Below are 21,770 nucleotides of genomic sequence, written 5' to 3'. Positions count from 1 at the left end.
TTATTGAGTATCTGTTTTTTACCAACTGCTTTAAACAATAGTAATGATGCTGGTGTTGATTTAATAATAAAAGCTAACATTTAGTGTGTGCTGTTTACCAAGCACTGTGCTAAGTGCTTAGTATCATTTAAGCCTCCTGACACCCAGAGCGGAAACACCCTATTATCCTGATATTACAGGTGAGGAAAGTGAGGCTCAGCATGGTTCAGTGCCTTGCCCTTGGCTGCATAGCTATTGAGAGACTGGGCTGATATTTGAGCCCGGGTGTATCTGACTCCCAAGTCCACTTTCCCACTCCCTCTCTCTCCCCCGGGTCTTGCTCTCGCGTTGCTGTTTCTCCAACCTCCATTGTCTCTGCGCCTTGGCTGTCAGTCCTTGCCAGGAGCACCTGTTGCTCAGGAACCTGCTGGGACAAGTCTTCTGCCTCGACCTCGACATGCTCCTTCGGATGAATTTTTGGTGTTAGCCCTGCGGCCCCACGCACCAGGGTAAGAGAGACTCTCGCTTCCTGCCCTGGCCCGAGGGACCGACTGGCTGGGCCTGCCTCCTGCCCAGCTCACCGGTCATGGAAGAGAGTTTGGACATACACTCTACTCTTGCCTGATGAAAAAATTGTGCAGATCCCAGGTTGTTCCTCTCACCTTAGTGGAGAGTCTAATGACTTATGGGTTAGGGATAGAGTCTTGATCCACAAGTCGGCTGGAAAGCTCTACCCTGTTCACTGACTGCCCCTTTCCCTGGCTAATCTCTGGTACCTAATGGCTCTCAAACACAGAGTGGTTGTCATATCGTGAGGAGTGACCAACATGCCTTCACTCCCACAGTCACACTGGTGGAGTCACAATCATCCATGTAAAAGAGATAGCATTATATATGTATTTAAAAACCGTCTTGGGGCCGGCCCCGTGGCTTGGCAGTTAAGTGCATGTGCTCCGCTACTGGCAGCCTGGGTTCTGATCCCGGGCACGCACCGACGCACCGCTTCTCCGGCCATGCTGAGGCCGTGTCCCACATACAGCAACTAGAAGGACGTGCAACTATGATGCACAACTATCTACTCGGGGGCTTTGGGGAAAAAAAAAAAAGGAGGAGGATTGGCAATGGTTGTTAGCTCAGAGCCGATCTTCCTCAGCAAAAAGAGGAGGATTAGCATGGATGTTAGCTCAGGGCTGATCTTCCTCACAAAAAAAACAAAAAACCGTCTTGTTATGCTGGGAGTGAAATTTCCTTCCTAAGGAATCAGGTAGTCTTTCTGTGGTCTCACTAATCTCCCTAAAGTAAATACCATTTGACTTTACAAAATGAGAGTGTTTTCCTTGGGAGCTGTCCAGTAGCCATCCCCCTCAACAGTCGAGTTTGGCTCACCCATAGTCTCTCAACCAGAACTTTCCATTCATCAGCACTTCTGCAGCCTTCAACACAGTGACAATTGAGACTTGGGGTCAGAACCCCAAGGTGCCCTGCAAGATTCCCAAGTACATTGCATTTTTTGAGTGTAATTAAATTATGTTTGGGCTAGCATAATTGTTAGCCTGGAAGCTGTTCTTTACTTGATTGTGATTCCCGTATGACCACTGGTAGTTCTTTACTCAGAGTTACCTTGAAGGCAAAATGTAAAAAATAGTGATCATTAAATAAGCTGATATGAGTCAGTAATTTCTGTTAAAGACATTACAAATCTTTAGTAAATTGGGCTTTGGGGATATTGAGGAAAGAAAGAAATATGATTATTGAACTCCTTGGGCCTGAGTTTTTCTGGAAATGTAAAATAAGGGCTTGCAGGAGAGAATAGTTCAAGTCTCTTCTTGCCCTACATCCTGTGGTCTTCTTAAGTAGCTTGAGGTTTATAATTTCTGAGATGTAATACATGTAGACTTTGGGGAATACTCATTTTTGTCTAATTGGTTGCTAATATTAGGTATCTATGGAAACAACCATCCGTAAGTATTCAAGATAGGACATTTATTCTTTTTACTCTGTACGATTACATGATGAGTGTAGTGTTCCTTGTATGATGGCTTCTTGCAAGACCTGCCATAGAGATGGGATTTCTTATGCCTATGAGAGAAGAGAGAGTACACCTACTCCTCCTTCTGCCTTGAGCTACCTCCACATTTTCGAAAACCGATGGTCCTACCCTTCAAAGCCTCATAATTACTCTTCCCAGAGCATTGTACAAGTGTCGAATATTAAAAGTCATCTCTCACAAGTGGTCTTTGAGCTCAAAGGCAGGTTTATTTTGAACACCTTCTCCTGTATTATTTATGTCTTTATACTCAGGTTTACTTTAACGTTAAAATTTTTTGCATTTCTATAATATTTTTTCTGTATTACTATGAAAATTCTCAGAGATGAGTGCTGGATTTTCCCCAATATGAATGGACCTCCCTACCTCTGGTGGAAGACAATTTCTGGGTTGTGATGAGGTCCCTGAAAGCTTTGCCTTTTTTTATTTACAGAAGAAGCTTGATAGCTTGTGCAAAGAATAAACAGTCTTTCTTTGGTAGTTGAGTCAAAGGTGGGAAAAGCTCTCTCTCTCTTTTTTAATTTTGTTTGTTTTCCTCAAACAAATTGTAATTGGTGTCCAACATGTCTTAATCCAAGAATGTGACATTCTAGCCTGAGTATTTTTTTCATTTAATTGTGTATTTTTTTTTCCATTTAACTCTTTGCATGTGCTATTTACTATTCATTCATTCTTTATTCCAAATAAATATCTCAGTCCTCACTTTTACCTGGCACCATAAGGCCCTAGGGTTATCTTGGTGACTGAGGCAGATACATCTTTTGTCCTGGCAGGGCCACTGTCTAGGAGGGGAGACAGGTCGCCAGATGGTTACAGCATAGTGTGGGGCAGTTTTAGTGGGAGGACACAGGGCCTGTGTGATCTCAGAGAAGGGACATGTAACTCAGATTTGGAGGTCAGAGAGGTCCTCTTGGAGGAAGTAACATATAAACTGAGACCTGATAGATAAGCAGGTGTTAAAGCAGAGGGATCAAAAAGGGGGAAGAATGTTTCAAGGAGAGAGAAGAGCAAGTGTGAGGGTGTTGGGTGCCTGAGATGATTGCAGAAAGAAAACTAAAAACTGATGTTATTCTCACTCAGCCCCAAAAATCAGATTTCAAAGAAAGTCCTTGCAATAGTTTGACTTCATTTCAGCTTTACCAACTCAGAACCAGAAGGACAATGCAAGTTCTAGGTGTGTTGATGAAGGCAGGGCAAGTCATTTGGCCCCAGAGGGGTAAGTTGGGCACTGTCTGAAGTTTGCTGAGGAGCTGTGTTCATCAACATCCCCCTTGAACTGTTTATGGATGCCTATCTGAGCAAAGAATTACAGAGGGGAAGTAATGTAGACTTCAGCTTCTCTCGTACAGAGCAGTGGACCCTCTGAGCCAAGGCACGAAGGAAAGTCAAATGCAGAATGTTTATTTCTGGAAACAGCTCGAAGCCTGGACTGTGTGTCCTGACTTCCTTTGGGATGTCCCAGAAGTCAGAACTGAATTCTGAGCTTTTGAACGTTGGTCACCCACATTTGACCACAGACAGCTGTGGACTAACTGATGACCAGTGACCACCCACATGGGCAGTGGGTGAGCCTGAATCTGGAATCTTGGGGAATAAATGACTGATCTTGAGCAATGATTGTCAGCCCTGGTTCTGCCTCCCCATATAGGGGATAATGTTCACCTGAGGGATGTACTCCTGTGAGCTCACACAGATTTTGATGATCACTCCTCTCCCCCAAATACATTGTGGGGAAGTAAAGAGGACTAGGATAATTCATAATGGCAAAAATTCTTAATGGCACATCATCAGGATGTCCCTATGGTCCATGGGTTGAAACAGTGGTTGTCAAAGTATGAATCTAAGAACAGCAGCATCAGCATCAACCAGGAACTTGTTAGAGATGTAAATTCTCGTTCCCATTCCAGACCTACCGAATCAAACTCTGGGGCTCAGGACCCAGCAATTTGTGTTTTAACAAACCCTTAAGGTGATTCAGATGCAGCTGAGAACCACTGGGGTAAATAAGACAGGCTATGGGTAATGAGAAAATCCTGTGATTTATATTGATGGGCTGCCTGTGACGTCTATCCCTTTTTCTCTACTTAAGAAAGCATCTTGGAATGCCAGTGAGTGAGAGTGATATCATTACAGGGACAGCCATGAATTTGCACAAGTTTATTAAACTATGTAAACTATTGTTAACTTTGGTACTTTATTGTCATGTTATTAATAAACAAAAATTAGACACAACAATGGGGATACCGCAATTAAGTACTGAGGTTCTATTATTGCAGCCAGAACAGTGGCTTTCATTTTTTTTTTTTTTTTTTTTTTTTACTACACCCTACACTAAGAAATGTTTAAATTGCTATCCAGGAGACATAACCAGAATAAATATTTCGTGAAATAACATCCTTACTATATTTTCTGTGCTGTTCTATTAAAAGTATGCTAGTCTCAATCCATTAAATTGATCTCATGATGTGCTAATGAAATGTGACCTGCAGTTTGAAAAACATGGCTATAGTGAGCTGTCTGCATGGACCTTGTCTCTAGAGCAGGAGAGGGGTAGGGCTGACGTCACCTCTGTGTCAGACAGACTTGTCTTTCCGTCTCTGTTCTGCCACTCTTAGCTGTGTGACCTTGGGCAACTTACCTATGTTCTCTGAGCTTTACTTTCCTCTTCTGTCAACGTGGATGATAATATCTACCTCACAGAGTTGTTGGGGCAGTGACTGGCAGTGGTAGCTACTCCCTTACTCAGCACTCTTTTTCAGTATATCATCAGTTACAAACATTTTTGTGGTAACTACCACAAAGCAGCATTTACCAAATTTTTTCCCATACTGCAATGAGTAAGTGCCCCCTGCAGTCTATGCCTTCAGAAATATTTTTGAAATAATTTTATCTTAAAAATGCATCCACATTCTGCATTCTATTCCAAAATATATTCAAGTTTTGATATATATTTTGGAATATTTTATTTTGTTGTAAAATTTAGTCTCCCTGCCCCAAATCCTTGAGAGCACTGAGGTTGCAGAAGATGCCCTGAGTGGCTGCACGTACCCCCAGCATAGCCCTGGGCAGGGGCACTTGGGAGCGTAGACTTTATGGTTGTGTTTCTGTGGGAAGATGCTTGTTAGACTTTTCTTGAATATTCTTACCTGTTGGTGATTAGGCGCAGCATCTTCATGTATGTAGCTCTGTAAACTGTCCTCTCTGATCACCCTTGGACCCTGGGCAGTTAGCATGTGGAATACGGGATTGGTCACCCATGAATCCGGATGTTGGGTGACCCAGCTAACGTCCACTTGTCTTTCTGGAGGTCATGATCGTGGTCGGCGGCCAGGCACCCAAGGCGATCCGCAGCGTGGAGTGCTATGATTTTGAGGAGGACCGCTGGGACCAGATTGCTGAGCTTCCCTCCAGGAGATGCAGAGCAGGTGAGCAGCACCATCTCTCGTTTTGCAGGCTGCCTTTCCCAGCGTGTCTCTGCTTGGTGCTGGAAGTCACGCACTGCTCCTTGTTTCCCCAAACATCTGTGTATTACAGACTCCTTTCATTTCCCTTCGCCACCTGCCCGGTTTCTACCTACACCTTCTGGGTTCAGTTCTTACGTGCTTACGGATTTCAAGCTAATCCAAGTATTTGTTTGAATCAAACAAAAGTAGAAAAACAAATATGAAAAGAAATCCAATGAGTCCCATAATGACTTCCAAATATCTGAAGTTGGAAATCACCTTTTGTGGTGAATTATTCATGTGCCTGCCTTGCTCCCCCATTGTCCCTCACTGATGTGAGTAATTAGCCACCTGAGATGACCTTGGTGCCTTGGTTTCCTGTGCCTCAGGTGTGGTATTCATGGCTGGCCATGTGTACGCTGTGGGTGGCTTTAACGGCTCCCTGCGCGTGCGGACGGTGGATGTGTATGACGGTGTGAAGGACCAGTGGACGTCCATCGCCAGCATGCAGGAGCGCCGGAGCACGCTGGGCGCTGCCGTTCTCAACGACCTGCTCTATGCCGTGGGGGGCTTTGATGGCAGTACTGGTAGGTCCTGGACGTGGTCCCCAGCCGTCCCAGCCTGGGACACACCCTCCATACAACTCTGGTTTGCTCAGTCACTTCTTGGGCCAACCTTCTGTCCATCTGTAACTACTGCCCCAAGAACATACCCATCTTTCCTCCTCTCCCAGCTTGGCCTTCCTACATGTAGAGTATGTAACTGCCCATGTGCTGTCATTTCTAGGGCTCTAGGAAGGACCTTGCCCTCAGAAGAGGCCCTTTTCTCCTTTCCAGTGTTTGGGAACCCATTTGCTTAGAAGACGAGCCTTAGAAAGAGGGTGTCTCAGGACTGTAGTCTAAACCTTCTAATGAACAGATGAGGGAGCTGAGGTTCAGCCGTGGGAAGAGACTTGACTCAGGCCACACGGTCTTTGTCCATTGCCCTTCCTACTGCCCCACTGAAGCTTTGCAAGGCTGTGCCACTGCAGAAGTGCCCTCTTGCTTCTGGCTTTTATCTAGCTTCAAAGTTCGAATCAGAAACTACTAGTGGATATGGACTTGGAGAGATGATCTCATCTTTCCTTGTATCTCCAGGTGGATATCGCTGTAGACAGTAACTCTATTAAACTAAGATGATATCCTTTGGCCCCCAGTGATGTGAAAAACAGTATTTTTGACTTATCTGAATTTTTATTTTTGTCTTCACAATTGGTAACCTTTCCTAGCCTTCTCTTTGCCTCACTCGTATAATTCCAGGGTCTATAGCCCCTCTAGGGGCTGCTTCTAGCGAGCAGGACCTGGGAATAAAGAGAACAAAAAGGAAGTGAGGCATTGTTTCTTTTAGGAATTGCTTTTGGCTGTTAGTAGAAAACCTGACTAAACTATGGCTTAAACAAATGTGAGATTTTGTTTTACTCATGAAACAAGAAGTCCAGAGGTTGGCAGTTGCTGACTTGATCCAGTTCCTCAGTGATATTGGGGCCACATTCTTTAAGAGTCTCTTGGCCTTATCCTCATGATCGCAAGATGGCTGTTATGGCACCATTCAACACATCTGTGTTCCATGTAGCAAGAAGCAGGAAGGGGTAGTACTTGTATCAGAAAAGCACAGGCTATTTCAGAAATCTCCGCCAGACTTCTGCTTAGGTTGCATTGACTTGGTCACCCCTATCTTCAAGGGAGTCTGGGAAGGCAAGTTTTCAATTTCCAGCTTCTAGGGTAGAGGAAAACAACGGAAAAGAGAGTTGGAATAGGTGTTCAGTGAGGTGTCCTCAGGTATTTATTCCATTCTGTAGGTTTAATGATTTATGTTTGCAGGGCAGTTCAGTTATACCCCGTGTCCTCTCACAATGCACTCTCTGAGTCAGGTCTTAGTGGACCCCTCAGACAGACACAGTACATATGTGTTTCAGGGAGGTGCCACAGGCTGCACACTGAGGCAGAGGTGGTGCTGAGCCGTACACCCGGGTTCCCGGCCCCCAGGTCTGCACTCTCCCCCCATCCTCACTGTTTCTTGGCACAGCAGGGTGAGGTCTGGCACCATAGAAATCTCATGAGTCTCTTGTCTCCCAGGCCTAGCGTCAGTGGAAGCCTACAGCTACAAGACCAACGAGTGGTTTTTTGTGGCCCCAATGAATACGCGGCGGAGCAGTGTGGGCGTGGGCGTCGTGGAGGGTAAGGAGCAGCAGTGGGTGGCGGCTGGTGCCCTGGCTCTGTTCTTCCCATCACTGCTGAGTCAGGTAGCAGTATCCTGATTTAACAGATGAGGAAAGTTGAGACTCTGAGAGGTGCAGCTGCTGGCCCAAGGCTAATAAGTGAGTGAGGTGGGCTTGGGGGAGTAGGAGCCTAGAGGGGAAGTACCAGCCTGTCACTTTGGCTGCTTGTCAGTGGCTCTGTTACAGGTTGGGGAGGGGAGAGGTGTGGGGAATCCAGAGTCTCTATATAACCCAGGAGCTTCTTGTGGAGGGGTGAGAGTTAATTGTTTAATTAATTTTGTCCTCATGTTCATATGTTGAACATTAACAGAGAGCTGAGTGAGGAGGGACCAACATGCTTTCACATGCTTTCAACATGCTTTCTTTCCAGGTCTGAGTAGTCACTGCAGGGCAGGTTGGTGGTAGAGTCCTACTCTAACCAGGACAGGTGTGTGGGGTGAGGCGAGAGGGAGTGGTGAGGTCTGGGGCATAGCTAGGCAGTTTGTAAATGGCTTTTACATTCGATTTCTCGTTTTGTTCCCAAAACTCTTCTGAAGGAGATAGGCAGGACTTAGATTTTCTCCATTCTTCAGAAGGGGAAACTGAGTCCCAGAGGAGTAAGTGATATGCCTCATGTTAGTAAATAGCACAGCTAGTCCTTGAACCCAGGTCTTCTGACTCCTAACCCAGGGATCTTTCTACCATGCTACACTCCTTAGACCATTAGGAAATGCTAATATGGACGAGTTTTATAAATATGTGTGAATTCAATGGATTAAAGCATAGAGCATTATTTGGACCAGAACATTATACTTGCAGGACAACACTGTCCTGCAGTGAGAATTTCGCTGGAATACCTGTGCAGACATGTACACAGACATTCTCTCTCCTGTGCATACGCCAGAACACACGCGCGTGCTTCGGGGAGAGTGTAGCATGCAGTGAGTTAGACATTAATGGAAAGATCCTTTTCTCTCACTGCATTTCTCGATCTGTACCAGGATTGTGTAGTTTAAATTTTCATTTAAAAGTATATTATTCTCACATCCTCAACAAGTCATCTTAGTGAGTGCAAGGATTTTGTCCTCCTACCAAGATAAATTGTTTCTTGCAATCTCATCCTCCTGGTGGAACAGAAATTGATTTGTCTGCCAAATATAAGTGCTTTGTCTAGCTACCTTCCCATTTCCCGCCCTTGGTCCTTAGCCAGGAATATCAGACAATAGAGTAGGGGTTAAAAATAGCATATCCTTGTTAATAGACTAAAGGAGAGACCTTGAGTGGGTATTTTTTCAGCTGACGCAAGGTTGGAATGGTTGATGGGGGTTAGAGGAGGTACCTTCATGGTGGTAATTTGAAATACTCCCCTTGACAAAGGTTTCTGTCAGCATGTTCTGTATGTGGGGAAGTGCTGTCTTGTAGCATGCCCTGTGGACCCAGAGGACAGACTGGGAATTTGTTTATCTTGTCCATCTGAATTTGAAGCTCTTTTGGCTGTGGGTCGTCCTGGGGCAGCAATGAGTCCCATTTCCAGCTTTGATGAGAAAGTTGAGGGAGAAGGTTCCGTGGACTCAGCTTTGCCGTGGCCTCGTAGATATATCTCTCCACTTTGTCTCCACAGTACTTCCTCCCTCTCATCGTCTCCTTACCATGGCTATATAGTCTGAATGATACTGGGAAAGAAGGAATGCAAGTCAGGATCATTTGCTGCTGGCTGCCTAGAAGAATCCCTACTTCGGAAAAGGGCCAATGAGGCTTGGAGATTAGGCGGAAGCTCCCAACAGAGCGGAGAGGGTGTGTTATGGAGAATAAGGTTTTCAGTCTACTGGGGCTGCCCTCAGGTGCTTCCTGTCTCCTCCACACCCCACTCTTTTCCTCCGCCAGTGGCTCAGGCTTTGATGAGTGGTAGGCAGCTGAGTGGGCAGGTTGTTGCATCCCAGCCAGCACACACTGAAAGAATGTGTGGCCTATACCCTGGAGGAGCTGCTGGGTCAGAATTTTTTCCTTCTGGCTTGGGTGAGGGCAGAACCAGGGAGGAGGTGTCCCTTTCTTTTAGAAGTGCCAGTTGAGAGGATTGTGGGGCAGAAAACAAAACCAGGCTCAATAATAGAAGAAGAAATAATTTCACATTTGATGTGGCAATAGTCCTGATAGTAGAGCACAGTTTTGAGCCTGAAAACCTCTTTCTAACTTAAAATAATTGCAGATTTTCACATACTAGTTGTACTCTTGGTATCACTCCATTAAGAAAGCACATATTGACAAAAAAATCTTTTTTTTTAATAATTTTATTTATTTATTACCCCCCCCCCCCCCGCAAAGCCCCAGTAGATAGTTGTACGTCATAGCTGCACATCCTTCTAGTTGCTGTATGTGGGACGTGGCCTCAGCATGGCCGGAGAAGTGGTGCGTCGGTGCGCGCCCGGGATCTGAACCTGGGCCGCCAGCAGCGGAGCGCGTGCACTTAACCGCTAAGCCACGGGGCCGGCCCAACAAAAAAAAATCTTTTAAGTAACTCTGTTAAGTAGATTTCATCTGGCAGTGTTTATTTGGTCTACAGCTAGTGTTTAAGATCCTTGTTTTAACTCTTTGGTCCCCTATCTGTCTGAAGCCCATGAGAGAGGTAGGACTCCCCCGCCTCGTGCACACACACACAGAAGAGACCCTCCTACTGCATTCTAAGGCTACATGTTAAACCCAAAATGTTTGACTCTTTGCTCTGGGAGAGCTCAAATACCAATTTCCTGCGCCTTTGCCCAACTTCACCCCCAGCCCCAGGCAGAAATGATGCTCTTGGATAACAGCTTATGATATTTTTATTTTAAAAATAGGTGATGGTGCTTCAGAGCCCTTGTGCATGGCTCAGAGGTCACCAAGGAGTCTGCAGATAAATCCCAGTCACCCCAGACCAGAGTGCAGGCAGGGCACTCCCATCATATGCTCCACCTGCCAGAGTTGTGGCTGAAGTACAAACCATGGCTAAGACAGGGTTTGGGTTCACGTTGAAGAATATTTTTCAATATTTGTTCTGTCTGCTATTGTGAGCCTTTAGCCAGAAAATGGGCCTGCCTGCCTGTAGCTGGGGCCCTGTAGCTTTCCATCTGTCTGGTGCCTTGTTCTGGAGAAGATCTAACGTGGTTCACTAGCAAGAATATGCTGATCCCCAGTGGTGCTAGGCCATAGCTTCGTGCTGGGTATTTGGAGTGCTTATTTAGAAAGAGGTTCAGTACTGCTTCAAGGAGCCCGGGGTTTAAGAGGAAGTGGAAGGCAGAGATGTGAAGGATGCTTATCCTGGTCGGGGAGTAAGTCAGTGGTCTCTCTGGAGGGACGGGGCCCTGAGTCTGATGCAGGTGAGGGTGCCCCACTGGGTTAAAGATGGAATTTCAGCTCCTGAAATGTGTTTCCCCGGCACCGCCCTCAGCCATTTTGTCTGTTCCAGGGAAGCTATATGCTGTTGGGGGTTATGATGGGGCTTCCCGCCAGTGCCTGAGCACCGTGGAGCAGTACAACCCAGCGACCAATGAGTGGACGTATGTGGCAGACATGAGCACCCGCCGCAGTGGCGCAGGTACAGGGAGAGCCTCTGGGTGCAGGCTATGTCTCTTCTGCTCACAGGCGGGTCTGGAGACCAACAGCTTAACATTCTGCCTTATTTTACCTCCCTCTTCTTTCCTTTTAATGCGTAGAATCCCACTAGCACCTTTGCAGCTCGACACAAGCACTTGTAAGTTAACCTTTCCCTGGGGATCACTTTGCTAGAAAACAGGTGAGATAATATTCTCTTCATCATCATCCCTTCTGTTTCTGTGGAGGTGTCTGCGTCTCTTGAAAGTGAAGGCTTGCTGTGTGCCAAGTGCTGTCTAATAAGCACTGTCTATTGCCCATTTTATTTTATCCTCACCACAGCCCTAAAACATAGACACAATATTAATTCCATTCAACAGATTTAGAAAGTAAGTCGACCAGGTGTTGAGTAATTTGCCCAAGGTCGTAACATTAGTAACTGACACCTCAGGATTCCCACTGAGGTATGTCTCACTTCAAAGTTAGCTTTTGTGACCCCTAAATTATTAGAATCTCATTCTCATGAAGTTGTAGGACAAGCACGCTGTCCAGTCTTCAGCAGAAAAGCTAAAGCTTGCTTGTCTTGGGGGTTGAAAGCCAAGTTATCAGCGTTCATATTTGGAGATAAATTTATGTCTCCCCCCATCCCCCCAACTTTCCCCCACTTCACCGTCCTCCCCTCCATGGGAAGAGAATGACCTCCCAAATGTGGGCCACTTCCACTTCCTGTGGGGACACTAGGAACTCTGTAGTCCTTCGGGAGTTTTCAGGAAGTGGAGCAACAGCCCCTTCTTCCCTGCTTTGTCTTCTCCATCATCTTAGAGGCCCAAGGGAAAGGGTCTGGAAGGGCAGACGGGGGCACTGGGCCTTGGCTCTCTGTTCCCAGTTCCTGTGGGGCGTGGTGACTGATGACCAACCTGGGCCTGGCGGGAAGGCTGTGTGACTTCTGGGAAGGGAAGCCACAACTGGGAGTTTTTACCCACAATGTTATTCCTTTCTCTTGTTTTTAATATTTTTGAAGATTGAGTTGTGATCTCATTTTACAGTATCAAACACATGACCACTTCCTCAGCATTCCTTAAAAATTATGCTATTTTAATATTTTTCAAGAACCTTTGTGTGCTCACTGGTTAGAAAAGAAAAAGCTATATGATTCCATCGAAGAAGCATTTGTGTTTGGAATGCTGTTTTTAGGAAGCTTGTCTCTGCCAATCCTGACTGGTTGGCCCTTCTGAACACGGAGCATATGCCTGGAAGTCAGAAGGTCTGGGATTTAGTGCTGGGGCTGCTCAAACTTGCTGTGTGACATTGGGCACGTCCCTTCCCCCTTTCTGGCCTCTCATTCCTCAGATGTGAAATGAATGGGTTGCAGTAGATATTCCTTAGGGACCAATTCAATTCACACGTCCCATGGTTCTTGTCCCTTCATAGAGCTCTTTTAGTAATTTTGGTTTATAGGGTCTTGATCGAGTAGTCTTTGTCCTTCCTAGAAATCCTCTCTGTGACTTGAGGTGTGAGAGCAAGTTCAAAGGTCAAGGATGTAGGGACAGCTTGGTAGGAGTGCAGCAGCTCTGAGAGGTGTGGCTGCTTCGAGGAATGTCTCAAGCAGCAAGTGTGGAGGGGCTATGAGCACAGGCCTGCACCAGCGAGTGCAGGCTCGTCTTGGACAGAGCTGCCTTCGGAGTGGAGGCGACGCTGCTCCGTAGCTGCCAGGCTGCCCAGGGGTTATTGCTGAGTGGAGATCACTCAGCCCGGCTCCTGCCTCTCACCTGGGCTGGAGGCCCTGGACCGTGACAACTCTACTGCCTGTGTCCCAGGGAGGCGCAGTGACCTCGATTTTGGGAACAGTCTCTCTCCCAGAGGTGGGCTCTTTCCTCAGGTTACTGTCAGAGTCCTGGCCTCAGGCTCCCAGGTTAGCGTTTGCTTGGGGCTTCACATCCCTAAGATTTGGGGAAGCCTCACCTCTGAAGTTGGGAACCCACATGCTTGTCGTAGTGGGTGTTTTTTAGCGGCTGAAGACCCTGTGGCTCTAGGTCCAGGAAACCTCTGGGTGACCGTTTGTGGAGGAGGCTGCAAAAGGGCAGTGGTGCCCCTGAATGCCTGGAAGGCTGCTTGCCTCCTCAGCAGGGTGTGGGCAATGCCAGCAGATGCTTGTGAGGAAAGGAGGCCATCTCTGGTCCCAGCCTGTGCATGGGGGAGGGGAAGGTGAGGCAACTTTGGAACACACTGAAGTTTGTTAAACCCAAGCCTATTAGATAGCCATTGTTGATGCAACACCACCATCTGCTGTTAGTTTAGGGCAACTGCGAGGAACCACTAGCACACCAGTGTAATTGCATGAGATTTTACTTGTTTTGTCATTCAGACAATGTTTATTGAGAACCTGCTACCCACCATCAGGCACGGGAAACAGACATGATAAGACAGACACGGTCCTTGTCCATATGAAGTTTATATTCCAGAAATCCAGTCCTTGGGTCTGACACCTGGCTTCACATCCTAACACATGAGATACCTCTTGTGATCCCTGAGCAGTGTCTCAGGGAGTGAGGCCCTGGAATCTCTCATTTCAACGTCTCCCCAGCTGATTGAGATGCAGCCTGTCCATGGAGTGGAGTAGTCTACGGTCCATTGGAACTCCTGGTCTAGTCCAGTCCCTTACTTCACGAACGGGAAAAGTGAGGTCCAGAAAGGGGAAGGTTCCCCGGATGGACAAGTTAAGAGACACAGGTCCAGAACCCAGGTATCCCGGCCATCCAGTTAATTGCTCTTTCTAGGGGACTGTGCCACCCTCCTCCTTCCTGGCTTTGGTTTCCTTGGCTTGTATTAAAGGATTTTAAAAGGTTGCACTCAGGCTTGTAACTGATGCAATCCAAGCCCTAGGCTCAGGCTCACGACATCGTGAGTGGTTTACTGTCCCTCTGCTGTCTAGGAGGAGAGCAAGCGGGCAGGGAGCAGCTGCCGCTTCAGGACAAGCAGGGGTAATGACCCAGCACACCTGCTGGGTGGCTAGTCCCATTTTTAACTCAGCTAATGTGAGGCTGAGGAATAAAAGTAATAGCAAAACTAGGCAATGTAGAGAGGCAAACAGAACAAATGTAATTTTACCACCTGGAAATAACTACTCAATGTTCTGGTGGATTTCTTTCGGTCTTTTTTTTTTTTTCTTTTTTCTTTGTATATAAACCCTCTTTCCCCATTTTATACATACATATGTTACATATATGTTATATACATATATATTATATATCTATTATATCTATTACATATATTATATATATTTATGTTTCTTTAAATAGAAATGGGGTCATATTTGCTTTATATTTTGAGGTTTTCAGGTTGACAGCCTAGTGAGATGGGCAGGGTATCATTATATTTGTTTTACAGATGAGGACACTGAGGTCCAGGGAGACAAAACAGCACTGCCCATATCCCCCTGCTGGTGTTGGCTGTCCAGGACCGGACACCAGGCCTCCTGGTTTCTGGTCACTATAGCCAGCCTGAGGCTGGTTCACTGTGCTCTGCCTTTCAGGGGTTGGGGTCCTCAGCGGACAGCTGTACGCCACAGGTGGGCACGATGGGCCCCTGGTGAGGAAGAGTGTTGAGGTTTATGATCCTGGAACAAACACCTGGAAGCAGGTGGCCGACATGAACATGTGCCGGCGCAATGCAGGTAATATGCTGCTCTCTCCTCCTCCCCTTGAGGGGTTCTGGGTCTTTTCTCTCTGCAAACACCAGCTCTAAAAGAGACGCAGAGGGGAGAGACTCCCAGAGCCTGGGCCTGAGCTTGTATCCTGAATAGGGAGGTCCATTTTCTGGGTAGGCTCTGGGCTAGGGGAGGGGAGAGCTTGGAACCCCAAGAGCTAGCCATAGGGTCCCCCACTTAGATGCAGAGGGTTCCTCCCCTCCCAGTGAGGGGTGATGACTTTCACTGCACACATGTGGACACAGACCCAGAGAAGCCCTCTGGTTTGTGTTAGGGCCCCCTGCCCGTGGCTTTGTTGGGCAGCTAAGCACAGGGCTGTGTGGACAAGGCCGGGCAACGGCACTTGGTTTTCTCTTTTCTTTGCCAGTGCCTGGCTGTGCGAACCTCTCACTTCCCACCTGAACCATGCTCCATCCTTTTAGGGGTAGCCAGGCTCCTGCTTCACTCTCTAGTGGGACCGCTTCCCTTATTCCTTCCTTTGTACTTCCTATTTCTCCTTCTCTTCCCCTTTTCCTTCCTGTAGGAAGGATTTACCTTAGAGTGTTTAGGTTTTTATTCCTGGAGCCTGACACCCCTGTTAAACTATTTCCTTTTAGAACTTTGCCCTGTGGGTCATGTCCTGTGTTAGAATATCTTGCTTTATGCCTAATTACTCTATGAAAGTATTGGCTTAGCCCAGCTTCCCAGGCTGGAAAGACAAACAGGTGACTTTCAGGCAGATTTAATTCCTTTATAGTCAAATTACCTGTTTGCTAAACCCATTTGTAGCTGACTTGTTGAAAGTGTAAACAAAGGGGAGTTTATTAATTTGCTCATTGCCTAAGCCTGCTGTGATATAACTTGGCATTTGGCCTTAAGCCACATGAGCAAGGAATTACAAAACCCTCAAGACAGCTAGTCTATCTAGAGTTGGAGAATTAAGTTCAGATGTAAATTTGTGTATAACACATGCTCACATATAGATTATTTTTATTTTTTTATAACAAAAATGGAGTCATACTGTAATACTGTTTTATAACCTGCCCTTTAATCCACTTTACAATCTTTCATGAAAATCTTATTATAACAGGAAATATATTTACATGATATTATTTTAAATGGCTATTTCATAATTTAAATAATCCATCTACTGTTGGACATTTAGGTTATTTCCATCTTTCCTATAAGTAATACTTTGGTTATTATGACTGGCCCTTATAGTTAATCAATGCACACATCTAAAATTATTTCTTTAGAACAAAACACCAGAAGTGGAATTTTTGAGTCAGAAGGAGCACATGTGCTTTTCACACCAACCAGAAGGTGGTGCATTTTATACTCTCACTTTTTAAGCATCATCAATCCCTTAATCTAGTTTTGAAAAATACACAGTATATTGGATTATGGCCTTTTAAAACCTTGATGAGCAATAATTACATTTTCCTACTCTTGAGTCCTTGCTGCATGAGACCTTGCCCCAAAACCATCTCACTCTGAGATCAGAGTGGGAGGAGTGCCTCCTCCCTGGGAACTGTGTGTGCGTTTAGACCCCAGTCATATAAAGGATCACAGACACAATCATTAGCGCCACACAATATGAATATAACAGGGTTTATCAGGGAAAAACTTATAAGCACAGTAGTAGTAGCATGCATAAAATCCCCTGAATTGTCTGATTCCGTAGCTCAGGCTGGACATAGGAAGTCTGCATGCACTGTGGGCAGTGTTCCATGGAGAAGGGCCTGTACCCATAATGCTCTACAAATTTGTAGGATCAGGAGCAGGGAACATCTGTGGGGCCAGTAGCAGTGAAAGCTCCCTGCTCAGAGAAGTGACCTTGTTTGAAAGGGGGGTCCTCGGAACCCGGTTGCTGCTGTCAGTATGTTCTTCCATTGAGTAAACTCAGACCTGCAGAGCCGGTTCTCTGTTGTGCTACCACGAAGGGGAGGAAAAGAGCCTCCAGGGCAATGCAGATATGTCTCTCCACCATCCTGATCCCCTGTGCTCCTGCTATAATATCTCCTATGGCTTCTGTTCGATTCTCAGGTGTCTGCGCAGTGAATGGGCTCCTGTATGTGGTTGGAGGGGATGACGGATCCTGCAACTTGGCTTCGGTGGAGTACTACAATCCTGTCACCGACAAATGGACGCTGCTGCCAACCAACATGAGCACAGGGCGGAGCTACGCAGGTCAGTGTGCTCCATCCCCCCTCCCACCCTCACACTGGAGGCCCTCGGTGGGATCAGTGGGGGTAAGCTTGCTTAACTTGGGACTGAGTGCCTCCTCCAGGGATGGCACATAATTGTCATATGTCACCACTCCTTCATTCTGTGCCCACAACAGATACCCATAATTAGCGCTTGTTTCCCCAGCGAACCTGAATGTAGCCTCTGACGTCTTCTTAACACAGTGTTCCAGGGAGTCTCTTCCAACAGATCTGAGTTGTCGTAAGAGGTTTCAGCATTTCATTGCCATTCTTGGATTGTTTTGTGCCGGGCTCGTAGGTGGAATGAGATACAATTCTTGCTTTCCAGAAATTAATTTGGAAAGATAAGACCTGCCTACACAAAACAGGAAATACAAGCTTAAGTTCTAAATGGAACACACTCTACAGGCTTTAGGACAGGACAGGTGGGAACTGGCAGAGTCAGGGAACACACTGGAGGAGATGGGGCTTCATTAAACTTGAGTGGGTCATAACCACACAGGTAGCTGCCCTTTGCCAGGTGCCCCCTCTCTGTGCCACAGGGCAGTGTGTTAGGTACACCATTGTATACATTTGCTCCTATCTTTTCAACAACCCTCTGGTTGATGGACTGTACCCTTCCATGTTACGGATGATAAAACTGAGGTTTGGAGAGTTTAAGTAACTTGCCCAAGGCCACACGGCTGAAAAATGGCAGAGTCAGAGTTCAAACCCAGGTCTAACTCCTAAGCTTGTTGTCTTTGTGCTACTCCAGCTCAGGGTTTGGGATAAAGCATTCCAGGCAAGAGGCTGGAGGGAGGAGTAAGGCATGAGGCTGGCGTAGAGGCTTGTTCTTGGGGAGTGTGTGTGATGGGTTTGGTGAGATGTAGGGGGCAGGATCAGACTTAGTGCTGCTGAGGTCGGGGCTCTGTAGGGTGACAAGCAAACCTATATATCCACGATGTAGCCTAGCTCCTTGTGTCTGGTTTTCCAGAAACTGGACTAGTTAGGGCTAACATTTATTTATTGGGCACATACAATGTGCCAGGCATCATCCTAAGTATTTTACAACCATTATCTCATGTAATCTACACCAGGACTCCAATGGTATTCTTATTCCCATTTTGCATTAGAAAGGTTAATCATTCCATCTTGTTTGATTTCAGTGCAAATGAAGATTGTGCCTGGCAGGCTCAAAGCCGTTTGTATCATGTTCTCTCAACACAAGGCTTCAATTGCAATGAACTTATTTCACTTTTTTTTCCCTCATTTAGGATTTTTGTCAACTAAATATAAAAGATTTTAGAGGCGTTTTGATCCTAGAGTGATTCTGTTCTCATGGTTAATTATTAAAACCAGCGCTGTCATTTTCTTCGAAGCTGTAGTGGAAAGTGCAGGGCATTTTCTAGTATAAGGCTGTGAGGCCAGTGAGGGATCCCCCTTCCTCCACACGTGCCTTTAACGAGAGGGGAAGGCTTAGTGAGTGGTTAGGATTTTGTGTATGTGCTGAATATTTCATGTCTGTTTCTTTCTGTCTGCCCATTCCAGAAGTAGGTGGGGAGGAGACAAGCAGATGTGCAATTTGTGTTCAAAGCTACTGACTGAGTGAATCTATTGTCTTAGAATCTAAGGAAATGTCCTGAAATCCAAAGATTTATGGACAAAGTTATTTGATGGAACATTATTTATAATAGCAAAAAACTGAGACCTACTTAGTGACATGAGGGGAAGTAGTTACATAAATTGTGTAATATTTATACAGTGGAAGTGTTTTTAATGTCATGAGGAAATGTTTGCGACAGACTGTGAGGTTAAAAAAGGAGGATGCAGAGTGTGTGCACCCTGTGAGCTCAGTCCTGTAGCTGCATCGTGGGGGTTTGATCGCTACTGCTTGAGGAAGTGGGATTCGGAGTCAGATCTGACTTTGAATCCGAGCTCTGGCACTAGCCCTGGGACTCTGGGCAAGGTGATCAATCGGACCAATCCTTTTCTCTCATTTGTAAAATGAGAATAAAATTATACCAAGCTTCTTAGGGCTGTCATGAGAATGGAATGCAATAATAGTTGGGATGTGCTTAGTACAACGCCTGCTTGGCACGTAGAAACCGCTCAGTAAATGATTGTGACTATTATTAGAAGCCAGGAAATATTCCGAAAAGATAATAGTGATTCTCTTTGTACGAAGGGTTAAAGTTTTTTTCTTTGTGTTCCTCTGCATTTTCCAAATTTTCCATAATGAGAATATTTTACTTTTATAATCAAAAGAAAAAGATTATATAAAAAAGCAATACAGGAGCCTGCTTTAAAAAAAATACTGCTTTGTGAAAGAGAACCCTGGATTGCAGGCAAGATTTTCTCAAGTTCAGGCAGTACATCTGGGTCTGAGGACTCAGGTTCTGCCCACCGCTGAGCTTTTACGTCTGCACCTCTATACCAGAATAAACATGAAATAAATGTCTTAGCAGAATCTCACCGTAGGGCATCCTGGGGTTTCTTTGAGCGATGTTCTCTCAATCTCATCTTCAACTAGAAGATTTTATAGTCATGGGAATATGTTAAAATAAGACTCTGTTATTTTTGGATTTTGATCTAGGATTTTGTTCAGCTGCAGGTACCAGAAAAATGAACAGATACTTTTTTAAATAAGGAAGGAGTATATTGGTTTCAGGCAGAAAGAAGTCCAGGGCTGGCCTGGTGGCTCCGACTGTTATTGAAGAATCAGATTTCTCCTCTCTCTTCTGTTCTGCCAGCTTTATCAATAGCTGCTGCTTCCCCCTTGGCCTTGCATGAGCATTCCAGGCAGGACGAGGGACAAAGCCAAAGCTGTAGCAATGGCAGGCTTGCATCACGATCATGTGGGCCAGGCCTGCGTCACAAGGCACTCCCAGCTGCAAGGTAGTCTGGGAAGCTGGGCTCATAACTTACTACTCTCTATTAGTAGAGAACAAGTAGCAGGGAGTTGATTAAATCAACCTACAGTATCTGCCATATAGCTCAGTACATTACAGTGAGATTTTAGGGTCGTACACGGATTCACAAAGTTTGCTGTTAAGTGTGGTTCAACTTGGCTAAAATACTAACACATACAGACATGTCTGGAGTGTTTATCCAAGTATAGAATTTAGCACTGGAGGGGTCTTTCAGTTAGATGACGTTGAATAGTATGGGAACTGAGCCTAAAGAGGTAAATGGACTTGTCTGAGGCCACAGTGCAGCTTGACTGGTGGCAGAGGTAAGATGGGAATTCAGTTTTTCTTACTTCCATGAAGTCACTCCACTGTTCTTTCCAGTTCATTTTAGTGTCTTCTAAAAGTAGACGTGAACCACTCATCGCTTTCTCTTTTTATTTATTTATTTATTTTCCCCCAAAGCCCCAGTAGATAGTTGTATGTCATAGCTGCACATTTTCCTAGTTGCTGTATGTGGGACTCGGCCTCAGCGTGGCCGGAGAAGCGGTGTGTCGGTGTGCGCCTGGGATCCGGGCCCCGGGCCGCCAGCAGCGGAGCGCACGCACTTAACCGCTAAGCCACGGGGCCGGCCCATGGCTTTCTCTTAAAGTGATACAAATTCAGAGCTGTGGAGCTGCCTGTGTGTTTCCAGTGAGGGTGCTGAGTGTCGTTAAGCTGAGTGCTGGGGTTGGGAAGGGGAGTCATTATAATACGAGGTGAGTCCATGTGATGATGTGGGATGAGACCACTAACCTGGTGTTGAAGGACTGTGCTCGTGGGCTCAAATATCTTGTGGGGACTTGGCTGTTACAGCGGGAAACAGCCAGCTGCTGGCAGCCTGAGTCCAGAGGGCCTTCAATATTTGGATACAAATTGTGCCCATTTCCCTTGGAAGGGAATCCAGGCAGCTTGGGCTGCCTTGGATTCATGAACTCCTTGGGGCTCTGAATAACTTTGGAGAAGCTAAGATGATAACTCTCTCCCCCTTTCATCTTAGGTGTTGCTGTAATTCACAAGCCCTTGTGACCCCAACTCCCACTGCCAGGATGTGGAGGAAGGGAGGGGTGCTGCCTATGACTCAGAACAGCAGGACCATGACGGCTGGATGCCACTCGCTGCGAGAGTCTGCAGTGGAGCGAGACTTGGCAGAGTGGCGTCCCGTCCGGAACACCAGTGACCCATCTCCTGCTCCCCTAAGGTGTTTTGACCTTTGCCCTGAGCCGTGGGTTCCTGATAGCTCCAGGCGGCACATTTGGGCTTTTTTTGTGTTTCTACAGAGACACCTTGTGTGTATAGAACATGGCGTTTCACTGAGTTGGGGGTGTGTGACAATCTACTGGATTTCTTTACTACTGATACTTTTTTCCCCTATGCTGAAAATCAAATCACAGAAACCTCTCTTCTGGATTTGCCCGTGGGGCCCCTGAGACTACTAAAGCTGCTGGAGGTTGAGCTGGACAGGGAATGTCCAGAAATAAGCAGCCAGAGGGGCAGTGCTCTGACCATGCCCACACACTGGCCTGACTACTGACACTGTCTGCAGAGGATCTGGCATGCTCAAAGCTGCACCGTGTCCTTTGTGTGCTAGAACTAGGAACAAAGGGGTTCCCCAGCCCCACAGCGGGTGCTCTTCCTTGGGCTCTCCTCTGGGAAGCAGAAGAGAACTGCTCGGTCTTCGGGCC

The 21,770-nt window shown here is 46.2% G+C and overlaps 1 protein-coding gene across 2 annotated transcripts in view; it reads left to right on the top strand.

The window, feature by feature from the left end:
• Positions 1-21,526, top strand: part of KLHL3 (kelch like family member 3) — a 112,124-nt gene extending 90,598 nt beyond the window's left edge. For both annotated transcript variants that reach the window (XM_058540866.1, XM_058540875.1), the window contains 7 exons: positions 5,334-5,451; positions 5,859-6,056; positions 7,584-7,685; positions 11,145-11,273; positions 14,802-14,942; positions 17,001-17,144; positions 21,086-21,526. In XM_058540866.1, coding sequence (XP_058396849.1) covers positions 5,334-5,451; positions 5,859-6,056; positions 7,584-7,685; positions 11,145-11,273; positions 14,802-14,942; positions 17,001-17,144; positions 21,086-21,114 — 861 coding nt within the window. In that variant the 3' untranslated portion in view covers positions 21,115-21,526. The remainder of the gene's footprint in view (positions 1-5,333; positions 5,452-5,858; positions 6,057-7,583; positions 7,686-11,144; positions 11,274-14,801; positions 14,943-17,000; positions 17,145-21,085) is intronic.
• Positions 21,527-21,770: the final 244 nt, after the last annotated feature.

Source organism: Diceros bicornis, chromosome 1 (assembly GCF_020826845.1).
Source record: "Diceros bicornis minor isolate mBicDic1 chromosome 1, mDicBic1.mat.cur, whole genome shotgun sequence".
In the NCBI taxonomy this organism is placed as follows: Eukaryota; Metazoa; Chordata; class Mammalia; order Perissodactyla; family Rhinocerotidae; genus Diceros; species Diceros bicornis.
Note: the sequence above shows the minus strand (reverse complement) of the source record. Positions and strands in the feature narration are given on the sequence as shown.